Source organism: Gasterosteus aculeatus, chromosome 9 (genome assembly GCF_964276395.1).
Source record: "Gasterosteus aculeatus chromosome 9, fGasAcu3.hap1.1, whole genome shotgun sequence".
NCBI classification, from domain to species: domain Eukaryota; kingdom Metazoa; phylum Chordata; class Actinopteri; order Perciformes; family Gasterosteidae; genus Gasterosteus; species Gasterosteus aculeatus.
The window spans coordinates 10608068-10627077 of record NC_135696.1 but is presented as its reverse complement, the minus strand read 5'-3'; the positions used below and the strand labels follow the sequence as shown (position 1 = coordinate 10627077).

Sequence of the window (19010 nt, the reverse complement as noted above, 5' to 3'; positions counted from 1 at the left end):
AGGATAATTTCATAGCCCGCTTTAGACTCTGTCTGGAGGACCTTCGCTGCATAAATAAAGATCTCCTTTCCTACCTGAGAACCCTGCGCCTGCTTCCTATCTTCCTCCCGGGCTGACAGTACACACTGGCCAGTATGGAAGCAGCAGGGGAGGACCTTCTCGCGCAGGCCCTAGCCTCTCAGGGGGAGCGTCTCTTCCAGCAGGAAGAGCAGATGACTTCACTGAGCCAGGGACTCAGAGGCCTGGCCCGTAGTCAGGAGGACTTCAAGGCTGCTGTTTTTGACCAGATAGGGGGTCTCGCGGGTCAGCTTCAGCAGCTTCTCAGAGGTTCTGAGAGGAGGGACCCGGCACCTCCTGCACCTGAACCTTCGCCCCCTCCCACCTTCCCCTACGCAGGAACTGGGGTTCGGCTGGCACCTCCCGAGCGATATACGGGAGACCATGGACAATGTAAGGCATTTCTCATAGACTGCGACATGCATTTTGAACTCTCGCCTCAACACTTCCCCACAGATCGAGCCAAGGTGGCTTACGTAATCTCCCACCTGTCGGGAAGGGCGAAGGCGTGGGCCGTCGCAGAATGGGAAAGCGGATCCTCAATCTGCGACTCCATTCAGGATTTTAAAGAAGGGCTCCGAAAAACTTTTGATCCGGTCACAACAGAGCGAGAACGGGCAAGAGAGCTCAGTGGGCTGAAGCAGACAAGAGAATCCGTCTGTGACTACGCCATTCGCTTCAGGAATTTGGCGGTGCAGAGCGGCTGGAATACCACAGCGCTTTATGACGTCTTTCTTAAAGGATTGGCTGCGCCCATCCAAGAGCGATTGCTGCCTCTGGACCTTCCTCCAGACCTGGACTCCCTCATCGCCCTCGCTATCCGAACGGATAATCGGCTCCTGGAATTTAGGGCTCTCCAGGGACAACGCCTGGACGCTCCACATCGCTCACAGCACTACCCCGCCCCCTCCGGGTGGGCTCCCGGCCGGGCGCCACCAGATCAGCGCCGGTCTTCTTCCCCGGTTGGCGGAGACGAACCTATGCAGCTGGGTGGTGCTCGGCTCACCCCGGAAGAACGGCAGCGCCGATTGAGGGAAGGTCGGTGTTTCTACTGCGGGGAGCTCGGTCACCTGGTAGCCGCATGTACGGCCAAGACGCCGTGGTTAGGCAACCGACCCACGGCTCCAGGCTCATCGACACGGGTTTTGACCTCCATTAAGGTACAACACAACACCACAGTCATGACGTTGGATGTTTTAATTGACTCAGGGGCTGACGAGAGCTTAATGGACTGGGGACTAGCAAACAGACTGGGGTTAAAGACAAAGACTCTCGCACGTCCCATCAGGGCTAGTGCTTTAAGTGGGGAAGCATTATTCACCATCACACATGTCACTGAGCCTGCTGTACTTTCCATAGACAATCACACAGAACTGATGAATTTTTTTTTGTTTCACTCACCGACAAGCACCCTAGTACTGGGATTCCCATGGCTTGTTCGCCACAACCCCCACTTAGACTGGCCTACGGGCAAGATCATGGGATGGGGAAAAGACTGTGAAGGGAATTGTTTGCGGGAGAAGCCTCACCGACCCATCACCACTTTAATAAACACTGTTTCTGCTCACCCCGTCACAGAGCCCCAGTACCCAGATCTGACCTCCGTTCCCCCCTGCTACCATCATCTCAAGGAGGTCTTTAATAAAACAAAGGCCACGTCTCTCCCTCCACATCGACCGTATGACTGCGCCATCGAGCTCATCCCCGGCTCCACCATTCCTAAGGGTCGCTTGTATTCTGTGTCGGGACCCGAACGTCAGGCGATGACTGAGTACATTGATGCATCTCTGAAATCGGGGCTCATCCGGCCGTCATCGTCACCTGCGGGTGCCGGGTACTTTTTTGTTAAAAAAAAGGATGGGTCTTTGAGACCATGTATAGACTATAGTCCACTTAACAACATCACAATAAAGAATCGCTACCCACTTCCCTTGATGACCTCTGTTTTTGATCAGCTCCAGCAGGCCACAGTCTTCACAAAACTGGACTCGCGCAACGCGTACCATCTGGTCCGAATAAGAGAGGGAGACGAGTGGAAGACTGGGTTCAATACACCGAGCGGTCATTACGAATACTTAGTCATGCCTTTCGGCCTCACCAATGCTCCTGCCGTATTCCAAGCCATGATTAACGATGTCCTCAGAGATTTTCTTGACCACTTTGTTTATGTTTACCTCGACGACATTTTAATCTACTCACCAGATCTAGACACACACAAACGCCATGTACACCAAGTCCTTGAACGTCTTCTCTGCAATCACCTGTATGTGAAAGCAGAGAAGAGTGAGTTTCATGCCGACACCATCTCCTTCCTGGGTTTTATTGTAGCCCCTGGAAGAGTCCAGATGGATCCGGCTAAAGTAAGCGCGGTGGCTGAGTGGCCTACGCCCGATAGCCGCAAGAAGGTTCAGCAATTCCTGGGGTTTGCTAACTTTTACAGGCGGTTTATCAGAGGCTTCAGCGCGATAGCTGGTCCCCTTCACGCCCTGACATCCCCCCAGGTGCGGTTCAACTGGTCCCCAGATGCAGAGGAGGCGTTTCAGAACCTCAAGTGTCGCTTCACCTCGGCGCCCATCCTTACTCTGCCAGACCCACAGCGCCAGTTCGTGGTAGAGGTTGACGCTTCCAATGAGGGGATCGGGGCCGTCTTATCGCAACGGTCAGCGGCCGATGGCAAGATGCACCCCTGCGCCTTCTTGTCCCGGCGACTAAACTCTGCACAGCGGAATTATGACGTGGGCAACCGGGAGCTGCTAGCGGTCAAGGTGGCCTTGGAGGAGTGGAGACATTGGCTGGAGGGGGCACAACATCCGTTTATCGTGTGGACAGACCATAGGAACCTCGAGTACATCAAACAAGCGAAGAGACTAAATTCACGCCAGGCCAGGTGGGCATTGTTTTTCAACCGCTTTTGCTTCACCTTGTCTTACAGGCCGGGGTCCCGGAATGTTAAACCAGATGCCCTGTCACGCATCTACGACCCGGAACCAGTGGCCAAAAAACCAGAACCCATCCTTCCACAGAACTGTGTGGTTGGAACAGTTTCCTGGCCGATAGAACAAGAGGTGAAGCGTGCGAATGGGGGGGCGCCTCCACCTCGTGGGTGCCCAGAGCATTGTTTGTTTGTTCCAGTGGAATTGCGCCCAAACGTGATTCGGTGGGCCCACACCTCGCTGCTCACCTGTCATCCAGGAGTCCGGAGAACAATGTTCGCCATATCTCAGCGGTTCTGGTGGCCATCCATGGAATCAGGGGTCCGGGAATACGTCGACGCATGTCCGGTCTGTGCTCGGAACAAAACGGCCACCGGGGCACGCATGGGACTGCTGCAACCCCTACCCATCCCATCCAGGCCGTGGTCGAACATTTCGATGGACTTCATCACGGGGCTCCCGGCTTCAAAAGGTAACACCACGATTTTAACCGTGGTGGATCGCTTTTCCAAGATGACACATTACATTGCCTTGCCTAAGCTACCTTCAGCTAAAGAGACTGCCCAAATCATGATGCAACACATCTTTAGAATTCACGGATTTCCCAAGGACATCGTGTCAGACCGGGGGCCCCAGTTCATCTCACGGTTCTGGAGGGAGTTCTGTCAGCTCATCGGTGCCACAGCCAGCCTGACTTCAGGTTACCACCCGGAGGCCAACGGCCAGACCGAACGTCTCAACCAACAGCTGGAGACAAGCCTCCGATGCCTGGTGTCACAAAGACCGACGGCGTGGAGCTCCTATCTGGCCTGGGCGGAATATGCCCACAACACGCTGCCCACCTCTGCCACAGGTCTCTCACCCTTCAAGTGTGTATACGGTTACGAGGCTCCTGTATTTTTTTACTCTGAGCAGGAAGTTGTAGTTCCCTCCGCCCATGCCCTGGTTCGTCGCTGTCATCGCATCTGGGCCGCCGCCCGTCAAGTGCTCATCAGACAGGGGGACAGAGTAAAGAAGGCAGCCGACCGAAGACGCCGTCCCGCACCAGACTACAAACCGGGACAACGGGTTTGGTTATCAGCCAAGGATCTGCACCTCAAAGTCCCTTCCAAAAAACTAGCACCGCGGTTCGTTGGGCCCTTCCCCATTTCCAAAGTAATTGGCCCCGCTGCCGTCCGTCTCCGTTTGCCCAGGTCAATTCGGGCGTACCCCACATTCCACGTCAGTCAGGTCAAACCCACCAAGGAAAGCCCCATGGTTCCTATCGCTGAGCCCCCGCCGCCACTGGAAGCAGCCGACGGAGGCTTACTCTATAAAGTCAAGAGACTATTGGCCGTACGCAATAGAGGCAGGGGTAAACAGTATTTAGTGGACTGGGAGGGATACGGTCCTGAGCACAGACAGTGGGTCCCGCGGCGCCACATAGATGACCCTTCACTTATTCAGGACTTTTACAGAGACCACCCTGAGCTACCTGGACCGTCAGGTGTCGGTCCTAGAGGGGGGGGTTCTGTCACACCGCGGTGAAATTGTCTGTTGTTTTACTCTGTGGGGCATTTTGTCTTGTCATTTACGGTTTTATTTTGAAATAATAACTCCTCTCGTTTCAGGTCACTTACCCTTCCTCATGTGTCACCAGTCTGATTGTCTTCCCTGATTCCTGATTGTGTCCACCTGTTCCCCATTCCCCTCCATGTGTATTAATAGTCTGCGTCTCCCTTTGTCCTGTGCCAGTGTGTCGTCATTACCCATGTGTTCTACCTCGTTCTGCCACGTCACAGGTTCCTTTTTGTTGTTATTCAGGATCTTCGATCGGCCCAGTGCCTTCACCTCCACGCAGGTTGTTTTTGGTTTTGCTTAAGTTTTGTATTCCTAGGTTAGATGCAACATTAATCTTTCATAGTTCTTTGTTTTTCCTCCGGAAGGAGTGATTTTGTTTTTGGGACGTTGCCTCCGTCTAAAAGAGTGCGTTTGTTATTTTGATAAGATTAAAAGTTTTTTTTGTTTTCCTCCTAGAGCGGAGTGATTTTGTTTTTGATAGTTTTATAGCCACACTTCTTCCTGGTTTATTTTATCGGAAGAAGTGTGACCTAGGATAATTTCATAGCCCGCTTTAGACTCTGTCTGGAGGACCTTCGCTGCATAAATAAAGATCTCCTTTCCTACCTGAGAACCCTGCGCCTGCTTCCTATCTTCCTCCCGGGCTGACACATAGATGCTGGGTTACTTGTTGATCCTAGCGTTTTAAAAAGTAGGATGGGAGCCAGAGCCGACAGTCAGGGAGGTCTCCTCGGCTGTTAAAGTCTCTTCCCTTTTTTCCCTATCAAAGGGTTTTTAATTTTAATTTTTTATCCTGTGCCGATGTGAGGGTTTCGGGACAGAGGATGTGTACAGGCTGTAAAGCCCTCTGAGGAAAATTCGTGATTTCGGGCTATACAAAATAAAATAAAATGAATTGAATTGAATCATTATAGAGCCATCACACCGACACAGGCTTAATAATGGAGCTTGATAATACCAATTTCTCTAGAGCGGTTATACATATGTAATACGCCGTGTCTCCACATGGTGACGCTCCCCATCCAAAATTCCTACTGGGAGCCGAGGGGCCCTTTCCCACAGCGGGCCCTGCTCTGTTGCTTGATATCAACCGGATTGGAAAGGAGGAAGCAGTGAGGAGTAGCGTCAAGTTACACAAAGGAATTGCCCTACTCAGGAGACGGGAAGGAAGTCAGTCTTAGAAATAAAATGACTTAAAGTAGGTTTTAAAGAACGAAAATTGCTCTCTGTGGTGTTTGTATTTATTGTTAAAAAAAAAAGGTATTGCTCCGTGGGCTTGGAACTAGGCATAAGAAATCTGCTAATTTGGGGAAAAATCAATCAATTAATTTCAATTTCAATAGAGACTTCATGGAAGTAATCAGGCAATGGAGAGATTCCTCTTCATGACGTAAACGTTCAATTCCACGAGGAGCTGAGCTTGTGAATATGATCTAAATCCTTTTTAATAGTCAAAGAATTCATATGCAGAAAGGGTTTGTGTCTGTTTCAGGTTGGTGGCCGGAGCTTTCATGTATTGTTTAACAGCAAATTCATCATGCCGCCCTTTGTGAGATTAAAGGCTGCAAAGATAGAGAGCCTCATTGAGGACACTCAGAGCTGTTTTGATGGCAGTTTGTACATTTTATACACTGGATTAGCAGTTTATCTGGTGGCTGATATTAATGCAGCCCAAAGCCCTGTGATACCTAATGAAAAGGTTGTGCGTTGTTTTGACTTAATGCTCTGTGCTCTAAGGTACTTTTGTGTCACGTTGCCTAATAAGCATTACATTACATTACAGGTCATTTAGCTGACGCTTTTATCCAAAGTGACTTACATTGCATTTTTAACTCATGGCTTTTTTAAAACATTTTTTGCCCGGGAGCAATTTGGGGTTAGGTGTCTTGCTCAGGGACACTTCGACATGGGGGAGCAACCTTGCGGTTCCCGGGGCACCCTCTCTACCCCTGAGCACACTCGAACACAGCTATTAGATATTTATATTTAAGCATTTTAGCATTCATTGTTTATTGCTCTTTTATGCTCGATTCCTGGATTAGACTTCCGACCAAAAAGGCAAGAATTTAATGTTGATTAAGACTAATATTTAGGAAAAACATGTTTTTGTATTGATCAATATGTGTGTCAACAGCTGAATTAAGCTTCTGGAATCTGAATATTATGTACCAATATCATAGCTTCTGGCAACTTGGCTGTCCCTTTTCAGCCAACTGTCGTCATACTGGAGATTAACTGTTTAACAGGGGTGTTGTAGAAAATGTATTAAAAAAATAAAATAAAATCAAGAGAACACTCTTATTCTGAAGGTCCGTACCGGATGTAGCATTTGTCCGCGGCGGCTAGCTTGGCAGCGTGCTGCGCTGTCAGTGGAGACTGCGAGCAGGGAAAGCCCTCAGACAGTAACTACAGTGTCTCCGGTGAACAGCGACGCCCCGCACTCTGCTGGCTCCACACCAAAGGCAGCGTCTCTAGACGGACTGGACAAAACAACAACAACAACAACAACAACATCACCACCACACCACCACACACTTCCACACAGCTGGACCGAAGCCGCAGCGTCGCTCTGTTCGCGAGGGGAGGACATGGCTGATGTTAATTCAAACGATTCGTCCACCGCCGACGTGGCCAACAGGTTCGCTCGAAAAGGTGCTCTGAGGCAAAAGAACGTCCACGAAGTGAAGAACCACAAATTCACAGCGCGGTTCTTCAAGCAGCCGACTTTCTGCAGCCACTGCACCGACTTCATCTGGTAAGCCTTCCGCCTCCCGCCTCTCCAGCGCGCCCCCGCCGCCTGTTGCTGGTCGGCAACATCAGCCCAGTACGCGCGACGATGTGACACAACTTCACGCTGACTTCCCCCCCTTCCTAATCCTGCAACACACACACCTCTCTTCCCGCAGACGTCTGGTTTTTGTTCTTCTAGTGGACTTTTACTGCAGGATTTAGGAGAATCGTGTGCAAGCACCGCCATATGGGAGGAGTTATTCTGCTGTTTATGTTATTAGTGCTGCACTGGCAAAATAGTATATAATAATAGTAGTAGTAGTAGATAATAATAGTTTAAGGCATAGCAAGCGTTTTTGAATACTAATCCTAAAAGCAGCCTTCTAAGCAGCCATTTTTCATCTCTGTGAGACTAAGTGGCCCCAGTGACTCCCAGACCTTCGCTGACCCTCCCTTTTTATTGAGATCACCAAGAATGAACACAAACAACAATGAGCGCCTCTCTGCTTCAGCTCCTATGCGTCAGTCTCCAGAGGAAACTACGTGACAAAATGTCAAAGCACCCTTTTTTTTGTTGTTGTCTTCCTCCACCAAGTTTCTGCCGGCTGTCTGCGGATGACGAATAGCTTTCACCACCCTGCCCCCCCCCCCCCCCCCCAGTCGTGCTGTTACAGCCTTCCATCCTCTGTGCTTTCCCCTTTATTGTTTTATTTTTTGGGGGGGGTGGCTGGCTCTCTGGCTGGACTTCAAGGAGACATTCTCCAGGTTTGCTGGCACTGAGGGCCACTTTGGAGAAGAACTCCACTCCAGGGGAAGTGCTCGGCATATGTCGCATGTGGTGTTCAGTTGAAGGTGTCTCCCTTCGTGCTGCAGTTCTTTCCACTGGTGACTCAGTGCAACAGGAGAGCAGGCAGTTTACGCGCAGGCCTTTAATGTCGGGCCCGTTGGTTGTTTTACAGCTCGACCTGCAACCCTGACGCGACAACAAACGCTCCACACGCCACCGGGGAGCATAAGTTTGCCGGCAAATTATCGTTGAGACGAAAATGGTTTTTGAAACATACATTTTATTGCAAAGGTGACAGGAAATGCCACGAAAAATGTTCATTGGTAGAAGCACATTATGACCCCCCCCCTCCTCAGTATGTGGTATGAATGAATCACTGAGTGTTTTTTCCTGTGTATGTGAGCGAGAACAAGACAAAACAACCATTTAATTCGGTCTTCTCTCTTTCCACAGGGGGTTTGGGAAACAAGGATTCCAGTGCCAAGGTAAATGCAAGATTGACACGTGACCCATTCAGGTGTAATGAGGCGCTGACCTCGCACGTCCGTGTGTGTGTGTGTGTGTGTGTGTGTGGTTGAGAGACACGTACAGGGTGTTACGCGTAGGCATGTGGCTGCTTCGCTCCTTCCTGAGATAAGTCTGGCCTATAGCTGCTGACTGTTGGAATGTCTGCCACACGAAGCGCTTCTGAGCCCTCTAGATTTGTTTGTCTTTTTGCAAGCTCGGCGTTATTTGCTTACCCACAGCCAGGCCAGCGTTATTGTGGCCGAGGCGTTTGTGAATCAGGTGCCCCGTAAAGGAAGTGGTTCTGGAGCAACATGATTCATTTTTTTGTGTTTTTACTGCTGTCTGCTCATGGGCTCGTCTTCTTTTGAGCTTTTTGCTCGGCGCTGACGTCCATTTGAAATGTTAATGAACACCGTGGTGATTGGAATTGAATGTGCCGTTTAGCAGTTCATCTATCAACAAACAGCCTCATTTTTGACACCTCATTGCGGGATTACGGACTCTTCTGGATCCCGGAGCCCGATTTCCCATCGACCTGCCACGCCGGGCTTCAGCATGCATCAACTCTCAGAATTCCTCACCTAATGTGGAAACGTTGGGCCTTGCCAAAGTGCGACTCTGATGCATGCTGAGTGCCCAGGTAACGGGGCAGACGGTGTGAAGCTGATGTTCCACTGACAATCTTTCATGTTCTTTAATGTGTTCCAGACCGTTGCCTTCGGCCGCGGTCGCCTCTGATCTGGGTTTCAGGTTTTTCAGTTAACTAAAAACACACCTCAGCTGACTGCACCTGGACTAGGTAGCACTGTATTAGCACTTACGGTAATTCTGGGCCTGTTCCCTCTTGCTTGAATGCACTTAAGTCGCTTTGGATAAAAGCGTGCAAAAGGTAAGTTGAATATTTGATCACTTTGCTCTGCTGGCTGCGTGCAGAGAGTTGACGCTGTGTCACATGACTTGATTGGGAAAACCTCCTCTGGATGCATCGTTCCTTGCACACAGTAGAGTCACTCTCTCTCTCTCTCTGTAGAAGACATAAACACTTCACAGGGCGTTTGACGTCGAGGGATCCGGAGCGCCTCCCTTGAGAGCGTGGAAGAGACGCGCGCTAATCCTCGCAGCGATGCGTTCAGGCGCCTCGTAGTGCCCTCGGTGCTTGGGAAGTGTTCACTTCATAGGATCGCTTCCACTGCCTGCTACAAAGCCCCCCAACACCTGCCCCACGGCGACATCTCCTACTGCCGGCTGCTCGCTTAATATTTGTGAGAAAGCGTCCTGCGTAGAATGATTCGGTCCAGGGTGTCGGGGCGTTGACAGCCTGGCATGTCTGCGGCCCCCCCCCCCCCCCCGGCCCCCCTTGCTCAGCTTCAGCAGCGACTCGCTGTTTTCACCTTTGCCCTCTTTGTTTGCAGCGTTTCATACGTAGTAGATGGAATGATTAGAAAAACGTCCGGGGGAGAGGAGGGGGGGTGTGGGGGGGTGGGCAACGGGCAAATGGTGCTGTGCAGGTTTTTCTTGTATTTAAAACGAACCACTCATTCTTCTTCTGCTATAAATAGTGTTTAATAACTAATGCGTGCCTCATGAAGGTGAAGGTAATTGGTTATTAAGGTCATTGGTTACACTGCGGCTATTCAAAGAGAGAAAGCCCCCCCCGCCCCCCGCCCCCCACACACACTTTATAATATCTGTTCAGCCATCAATTATTCAACTTAAGCTTCTAGAAAATGAGGGTCGAGGGCTCCAGCAGAGCCTGCGAGCCTCTCAGTCACTACTTGAAGTGACAAAGTAATAAAACCGGAGATTGGCATTTCTCTAACAAGAGTGACATTTCATTTTCAGCCCTGCAAATGTCTCTTTTCTCAGCGTAATGTGGGCGGCACAGTACCCGTGTACAAGTCCGGACACAAACTGGTTTTCATTGAATTGAACGAAAAGAAAGACTTTTGAGTGGTACTAGAAGCAGATAGGAAGTGAGATATTAAACCCACTTCGTAAAGAAAAGTAATATCTTTGTTGTTTGGATTATTCTTTGACAAATATATGTCGATTTGATTATTTTGTCATTTTATTGACCAAATTACGATGAATGTAGAAAGTAATTGGCTAATTCATCAATGAGAAAAAGAGTTGTTACATTGTGCAACACGTTAGGTTTATTGTTCTGAACATCTTGCATCTTGATGCAAGCAGGAAAAAAATAAATCTCAATCCTCAAGTGACACTCGTAATGAAACATTAGAGCAAAGTCTATTTTGGGGAGAGTTAAATGTTGTGGAAACAAAATCCTGCCGGCTGTCTAGATGCTATCTGCATTGTGCGCTGTCTGTACGTCTTCACATGGCTACTTCTCCTGTGGCTCTTTTTCTCTGGCCTGCTGCGTCGGTGCAGCCTGGTATCTCAAATGAGTTTAGTCAACATCATGATGCAGCCGGGCAACCCGTACGCATTCACTGTTTTTCATACCGGCTGTCGGTTGGTATTGTTCTTCTCTGGTTTCTGACTGTGTAATCCCGTCCTGCAGCCTCGCCTTCGTTCAGTCAAAGCCGCCGCCCCCCCCCTGTCGCCCACTGAGCATCCCTGCTTAAATGTGTGGCGGTCAAGTATTCTTATTCAAGCTCCTATTGAAAGGAGCGTCCGTGTAATGTTCATTCCTTGCTCCAGGTGGTCGAGCTAATCTCAGATTTCTGCCACCAGGTGACTTTTCGATACAGCGCGTCGTCGGTATCATGAGAACTTGGTGCCCTTCCACCCGCGCGGTCGATCCTATTTCAGATTTGATCAGTCAGGGGTTTTTGAGAAGTGTGAAGCAGGAAATGTTCATTTCAACCTGGTTTATACTTAGCTGTACTCTGTGGCATGGGTTACAAAAATTGGGTGGCGCACGACAAGGAGCTGCGGACACTTTTAAAGCGATGACGTCATTTGCTGCTCGTGTAAAAGTGTCTGAGGTAAATTCCTCTTAGAACACATATTGGAGGCTTCACAGACTGTTCACACACTGTTTTTCTTCTGGTTATTCTAAGTGAAATAATATTACAACGGTGCCCACGTTTAATTTTCTGCTCCATATGCTGCTCGTAACAGGTTATTTGTGTCGATCGGCGGGTTTCTTGAGAAATGCCTCTGATTTCCACATTGCATCGGATGTTTATTGCTGGATTACAGACAACTGACTTTCCCCACAAGACTTTCCAAAGATGAAAAGGGGAAGCTAATGGGTATTTCCGAGATGTCCCCTCAATAGCTGGTTTCTTTACCCCTGTTGTAGCCTGCTGGCTATACGCAGTTGGACCAGTTGTCAGAGAGAATCCATGAAAGCAGCCCGGCCTATTTGGTCCTTTTGATAGTTAGTGGTCTTTGACTCTGATATACAAATGATAGCGGCTACAAATCCTTTCGGAAATTTTCCTGCCATGTATACGGGAGTTTGACAAGGGCAACAAAGTAGAACAAAGGTCAGCATAAACATTTACCTATTATGCGTACAGACATAAATCTGTAGACCAATAACATATGAAATGGAGATACAAGGGCAAGGATGCTTGAATAAATATGCACACAGATTTGTTTCTGACACGGTGTGTTCACCAGGGGGGCGGCCCGGGGAAAGAAGCTGTTCCGGTGTGTGTGTGTGTGTGTGTGTGTGTGGTTGTTGTGTCTTTCACAGGGGAGGAGCGAGTCCCGCTTGTGTCCGCAGCGCGATGGCTCTGCACTGATGTTTTCCTCATCCGGCAGATCCCATCAGTACACAGTGTCTTTGTTTAACCCGTGCTGTTCAGTGTTTGGACAGTACGGGGAGCATCCTAGTACACATCCGCCACCCCGTCATGCCAGTAGGGCCCGTGTTGACAGGCCGTGGAAAGGTAAACTCCTGAGTTTCCATGTCGACGGGCTCTTTCTGCTCCTGCGTGAGAGGCCTGGTTGTAATGCAGACTACGGTGGTCAGTGGCCAGAAACACGACGCACATTGTGCGCACTTAAAGTGTTGTACCGGCGACCTGCGCATTTTTGATGAATGAAGACGTTGAGGCCCAACCAGCAGCCGACATCCGACGGCGCCGCGGCTACGGCTCGGCAGATATGTTGGTCCTGCGGACGGTGATACATTGGTTCGTGCTTTTACTCCTCCAGAGGGGTCACCCGGCGGGCAATAAACTCCATCTTTTCGTGAGGGTTAATTACAAATCAGCCTCGGGCTGCTTTTACGGTGAAATAACTGTAAGTAGCGTCTCTCTGAGGTTCAGTAGCCGAGCAGTCTTGTGTGGATCCCAGGAGGATTAGTGGCCGCTAAGGCGTCAGTGAATCAACAAATGACCAAAGCTGCTTGCATTAGACAACGGTAATACTCAAATAGATTGAATTACCACAGCTTATTTTTGTCCTTAGTTTCTTCCATCCAATGGAGCGCAATTCTATTCATTTGGTGGTTTAATAGCAGCGACCAGAAAACGGGCAACGATTAAAACCCCCAGTGATTCAACTTTGAAGTCCTAATCCAAAGGGACTCGTTAGGACTTCCATAAGTGCCACTGCAGGTTCTGGGCTCGCTAAAAAGGAATTTAAATCCCACAATTAGAGGCTCTCCCAGAGAAAGCTTTTCTGTTTGCACTATATGTGTTATATATATATTATTTATTTTCCCACACAACTTTGGGGAAGTGATTTTTTGTTACAGTTTCAACCATGAAAGCCTTAAAAAACAATTACCACGCTGTTATTTGGCCTCCAAGAACTGATTGTGGGATGGGACGGGACATGAAAGCCCTGTTGACTGTGGTCCCGGGATTCTCATAAGCCCTATAGACTGAAAGACCGGTCACTCTTCTGCATCTGTTGCTTTGTCTCCGCCACCTAAGAGGCCGACCGGCCTGGCCTTTGTTTATGCCTTCCTCTCTGATGTAAGTGTACTTGGAAAAAGGAAGCAGATGAAACAGATGCTAACCGCTTTGATGCAAACAGCTGAATTTTGTTCTTCCAATCTCCAAATCTGGTCTTTCCATTCCTCCTCCTCTCCGCTGTCTTTTTCTTGCATGTTTCTCCGTCTATGTAATTTCTTCTGCTCAGAGTAAGAAAACTGCCCTCCGCAGCGGCCTCCTACATGGCTACTCTCTGTCTTTCTGCACACACACACACACACACTCCCACATGTCCAATCCCTTCCTCACATCTAGGTCACGCAGAAGGAAGTAGCAAACGTAGAATTGGTTTGATGTAGATCTTCTTCTCGTATCGTTAACGTTCATCAAGATACACATATTTTGAAGCAAGCAGAGAAGAGATGAGGCATCATGGCACATGTGGGGTTCTCATTGTGTGTGTGTGTGTGTGTGTATGTTCTGGAGACGGAAGGGGCCAGAGTTCAACCTAGGCTATATTTAGGATTGCTCCCCGGGGCCCTGAAGAGACACACTGCAATGCATGTAGCAGGTTCTGTTTATGGATGGACACTTGCTCTGTCTTGTGATGTCCAATGTGTGATAACAAAAGGACGTGAACTGCTGCCACTCATTTTGAGTATCTGGAAGACAATATTCATTATTCCTTTCTCTTGCAGTAATGTGACCCCATTGTACACTTGACTCAATGATCGCCACTGGCAGCTATTTTTAACTGTGTTTGACGCCTTTGAATGCTAGACGGTGAACGGGACCCCGACCTGCACACTGCTCCCTGGTGCCTGAAGAGAAATGGCCCTAATTACTTCACGCTGCTCTAGCAAAGCAGTAAACTGAGCACCACCACGGTTCACCATTGCAAAACAACGCATGTTACTGTTAGTTTCAGTCCAAACTGCGGTGTGATCTGTGAGAACAAAAAACAGTCCATATTGCCCGCGTTGGTGATAACTTCTATGAGCCCTGAGTTCTGTCGCTGGCTTGTCAAATGAAAATAAACAACCACAAAAACACTTAAAGTCACAGCAGCTCTCAAAGATGTTGTTAACATGGTGCTGCTCAATTTTGACTGGCCGCTCACCACGCTGAGCATCGAAAGGGTACGAATGGGTCAAAAAACGACCGTTTTATACGTCTTTCAGAGCCTCCTAAACAGCGTCAATGTGGCGTCTTTCTAAAAGTCTACTGTGCGCGAACTAACCTCAAGTGTTGCCTGTTTGAAATATCTGCCCCGTGTCTCAAATCTGACATTTCAATGTAGGGTCACAGGTTTGTGACCCCTTGTTTCTGTCACCTGTGACCGTCTTCTTTGTGGAGCACAGTGCTTTGGCACATGGTTCCATGCCACCTCTGACATTGTGTGTCCTCAGCGGGATCATGATGAGTTTGGGGGGGGGGGGGGGAACTGTTCACATCAGAAACAGCATTAAACTGTACGGCCGCCTTGAGTTTCCCTGAAAGCCTCTGGTCTCTTCCTGTTTTTGAGGCAATCAATTCAGACCAGCTGCATTAAGAGTAGCCTAATCTATCATGGCGCTCTGAATTATTTATCAGCTGAACTCCCACAATGCATTTGGGGAAAATGCCCTGTTGTTTTTCAACATATTCCTTATATTATCCCTGTGTTTGCCATTGTTTAAGCTTGTGGTTTTGCAGAAAAAACATGCTTCTGTTACTGACATTTGCCAACCCAGAGGGATTGTGTTTGAATTTGTAAAACCCAGCGCTTTCAAAAATAAGCATCGATCAATTCGTCAATATTTGAAATGGAGTCGTGATGTTTGCATTAGATTACCTTCTGGGCTTCCATGGAGACCCGTGGTGACGCGTCGATGCCGATCTTTGTGTTCCTTGGCACAGGGAGGCTCCTGCGTCCTGTGACACCTGCATGTCGGTAGATAATGGAGCCTTATTCAGTTCCTGCGTGCTGCTGTCATGACGGAGCTCAAATCTGTTTCACAGTTTGATGAGGGGATTTGAGAGCAGGAAGGGAAGTGACTGAGCAGTCCCAGGTGGGATGACGTCCATGTCCCTGCTGTCATGCTGATGTCACATGGAATTTGAGTGGTCAGGTTTTTCCTGACCCCCCCCCCCCCCCCACCCCCCCAGCAGCTACAGCAAAGCATCACATGTCTTCGTGCTGCTGGATACTGGATTTGTATTTCATGTACATGTATTATTCCCTTCATTAACACAAAATGCTGTCCCAGGTTCTATTTGGGCGTGCAACTTGTTCCAATTCTTCTTCTGAATGCGTGTTTTTGGCATGTTGTTGGGGCATTTTGTAGTAGAATACCTGAACCTCAATGCAGGCTTCAAGTTTCACATTGTTGAGTTTGGTAGTGAGTGAATGTAAGAAGCATTGGCTTAAAGCTCAGGACTGCAAGTTACAAAAAAACCCAAAGCACATCTGAAAAATAATCCCTCCTCCTGCAGTTTTCCCTTCTGTTCCACAAAACCAGGGCTTTGTACACAAGTCTAGATCTCCATTTAAACATTATCCTGATAGTGATGCCGCTATACCGTCACAATTGTTCATCATGTTTTAGTTTTTGTGGAACTGTAAAGGGATGATGGGTTGTGGTTTGAGGCTTTAGCCCGGAGCCTTTGGCTGCGGTGAACGGAAGCTAAACTGCAACCTTTTCTCTCCGTCTCTGAAACACTTGTACGACTTGGATTTCAATGTGATTACAAAGCTATTATGGACTGTTTGTCCAGTGAACGCCATCAAAACAATTGCCTACTCCAGCTTAAATGTAATCGTGTGCACAAATATTGTATATCAATATAAGGTTTATTGGTAACTATTTACGTTTTCATCTGTACAGTTTGCAATGAACATAAATTAAATGGCTTTTAACGTTAATGTGGAATGTGCTGTTCCATAGCCGTTTACTTTTAGCACAAGTGTGCTTGAACAGTGTCTATTCAATGTCAATGGCACATGAATTCTCTATTTGAGGAACAAATGGATTTCACATCTTAAAAGAGAAAACTAAAGTGGTTTGGATGTGACACTGCGTCTAAGCCATAATGCAACACCAACCTTTTCCTGTTGTCAAAACTAGTATTTTACCAGCTTTTACCTTTTCTTAAAGCAGCATCAACACGACAACAAAGTTCATATGAAGCATCGCTGAATTCGGATGTTACTTATTTCGAATGTGAGTTTTAAAATGAATCCCCGCTAATAACAAAAAGCAATTTAATGTAGACGGTCGGCACGTACTGGTGAAGAAATGAGTATGGACAGCCGACCCATGTAGAGTGAGGTGCAAGTGAGCGCGTCCTGCCAGCAGCGCCGTGTCTGCTCTGTCTCTGCTCGGGGAACTTGAGCTCCTGCAGGAGGAAGCGCTTGGCAGCTCGGTCATAACATGTTGAGAGCGTGCAGATACAGCGCGGTGAGCCAAAGTGGTGGGTCTCAACTCATTGAGATTTCCCCTTTAGCTTGTCAGCAACGGTTATAGTTGATATTTATTAAAGCTAGCTGGTTTTACAGGCTCGGCCATGTTTATCACGTGGGATTATAACCAATTTATTGTTGCAGCAAAGTAGTGTTTTTGCTGATAAAACCGCCGGAAAACCAGGCGTACACTTGAAACGACACCGTGACGCTATTTGGTGCCAGTGGCGCATTTGTCCGAGCAGAATCAACTTTTTTTTTTCTCGGGTCTCACTCTTTTGCAACATAGTTTAGCGAGCACGCATGGAGGGATCCATCATAGGAGAGGCTGAGATACCTCTACTGTATTCACACAATGTTTTATGGTGTAATTGTTGTGAAGCCCATGTTGGTGCACATTTGCTCTGTAAACGCACTGTGGCCTCTCACAACGCGCCTTGTGGTAGTTATTCTGACCTATGCAATAACCCCAGCAGCTGTCCCTGAAACCTGAATGGTTTTTAAAATCATCCTTTTAGATGATTAAAGCCTGTCTACTGTTCCATTGTGAAATCTGCTTTCAGTTGATAATCTTTTTTATTTATTTATTTTTATGAGTAGTTACATAGCTGGCGCATAATGGGAGCTAAATGTGGCTTTTATTTGAAGAAAACACTTATTCAGAGCCTTTTGGTTTGAATAGGACCACCTGTTGTCGTCTCATTTGACCGTAGGAAGTGTTCTCGCTTGCAGGGATTAACTTTTAGGCTTGATGCTTGCAGCAGGAAACAATCCCTCCCTTCTCTTCTCAATTGATGCTGTAACATCGCAAAATCCCGTATGTGCTCGCATGCAAAGTAGGTCTGTGGGCTGTGCGCTGTGTCCCCTAAGCTGGATTGTCCTTCTTGCCATTTAACGTAGACCTGGTGTTGACCTCGGCTGTTGGATAAAACCTTCAGTTTTAGTGTGCCGGTCTTACGACCTTTGCAGATCCATGCAGGTCGGCGCTCCGGGATTAAAACTCACAATCATGGTTGGTCTTTACCATCATTGTGGATCTGTAGCTGCAGGTTGGGTGGAATCTACTTTAAATTGATTGAGTGCATCTCATCGGCTTTTGAGCACATGCTTTATGAAAAGACACAAAGAAAATCAAAGTCGGGACTTCCCTCTTAATCTCGCTTAAAAATAGTAACAAGCAATAAGATGGGGAGTGGTGGTTTGAACCATATGGATGAAGGAATCCCTTTCAGGAATGCCTCAGTCAACGCTCGCATGCATTTCCGGTGTATTTGAGTGCACAGGAACAAACTCTCTTTCAGTTGTGAGGGTTGAATGTCTGACCTTTTTATTTAGGCGCGGTTAAATAGAACCATATGACTGAGAACCTCGGTTCTTTTCCCTCCTGCCTCTCTTGTTTGTTTATATACATTTGATCGTGGCAGCTGCAGAAATGTGCAGTTGTTTATTAGACTTTTTAACCTCCACAGTTTGGAAACCTGCTGAAATGTTTCCGGTGTATCAACGAGCTGTGTGGAACAAGCTACGGTGCAGTTGATCGGACAAGCAGCAGATTGAATCTGTCGCACAGAACTGTTCATTTATGCCTCTGTATAAACATCTGGGAGTGGTAAACGGCCCATTTACTCCATACGCGTAGTAAGCATGGCCTGGTTTTGTTGTTATTCTCATATTCACTTTTTTCTGTTACATCAACAAATATATATTTTTTCCTTTTCTCCTGGGATGATTATACAAATCCACTCTTTTTCCAATATAACACAAAAAAATCAAGCCACTCAAATTCGTGCCACTTAGAGGCTGAAAGAAATCCAAAGTCTGTATTTTTAGCCCCAAGAGGCCGAGCCCGAATAGGAAGGATCTGCATCTCTCTTTCCCTCTATCTCTCTCTTTTTCTCTGGTCTCCTCCCTAAAGTTTGTATTGCTCGCTTAAATCAGGCTAGTTTGACAGGAAACTAGCCAGAGGTTTGCAGGCCGACCGCCCCCCATAAAGCAGAGATAGTCCACGCGTTTAATAGCTTTCTTCTGGTTCAACAAGCTTCTGTGATAGCTGACGACTCCCAGCTGAATGCATCCGTGGTTGCTCGTAGTGACGGCTCCACGTAGGTGTCTTCACCAAAGCCAATCAAGATTAA

The 19010-nt window shown here is 47.9% G+C and overlaps 1 protein-coding gene across 1 annotated transcript in view; it reads left to right on the top strand.

The window, feature by feature from the left end:
- The first annotated feature begins 6864 nt into the window (after positions 1–6864).
- Positions 6865–19010, top strand: part of prkcaa (protein kinase C, alpha, a) — a 98128-nt gene continuing 85982 nt past the window's right edge. Inside the window, exons 1-2 of the mRNA XM_040186977.2 lie at positions 6865–7305; positions 8521–8552. Coding sequence (XP_040042911.2) covers positions 7139–7305; positions 8521–8552 — 199 coding nt within the window. The 5' untranslated portion in view covers positions 6865–7138. The remainder of the gene's footprint in view (positions 7306–8520; positions 8553–19010) is intronic.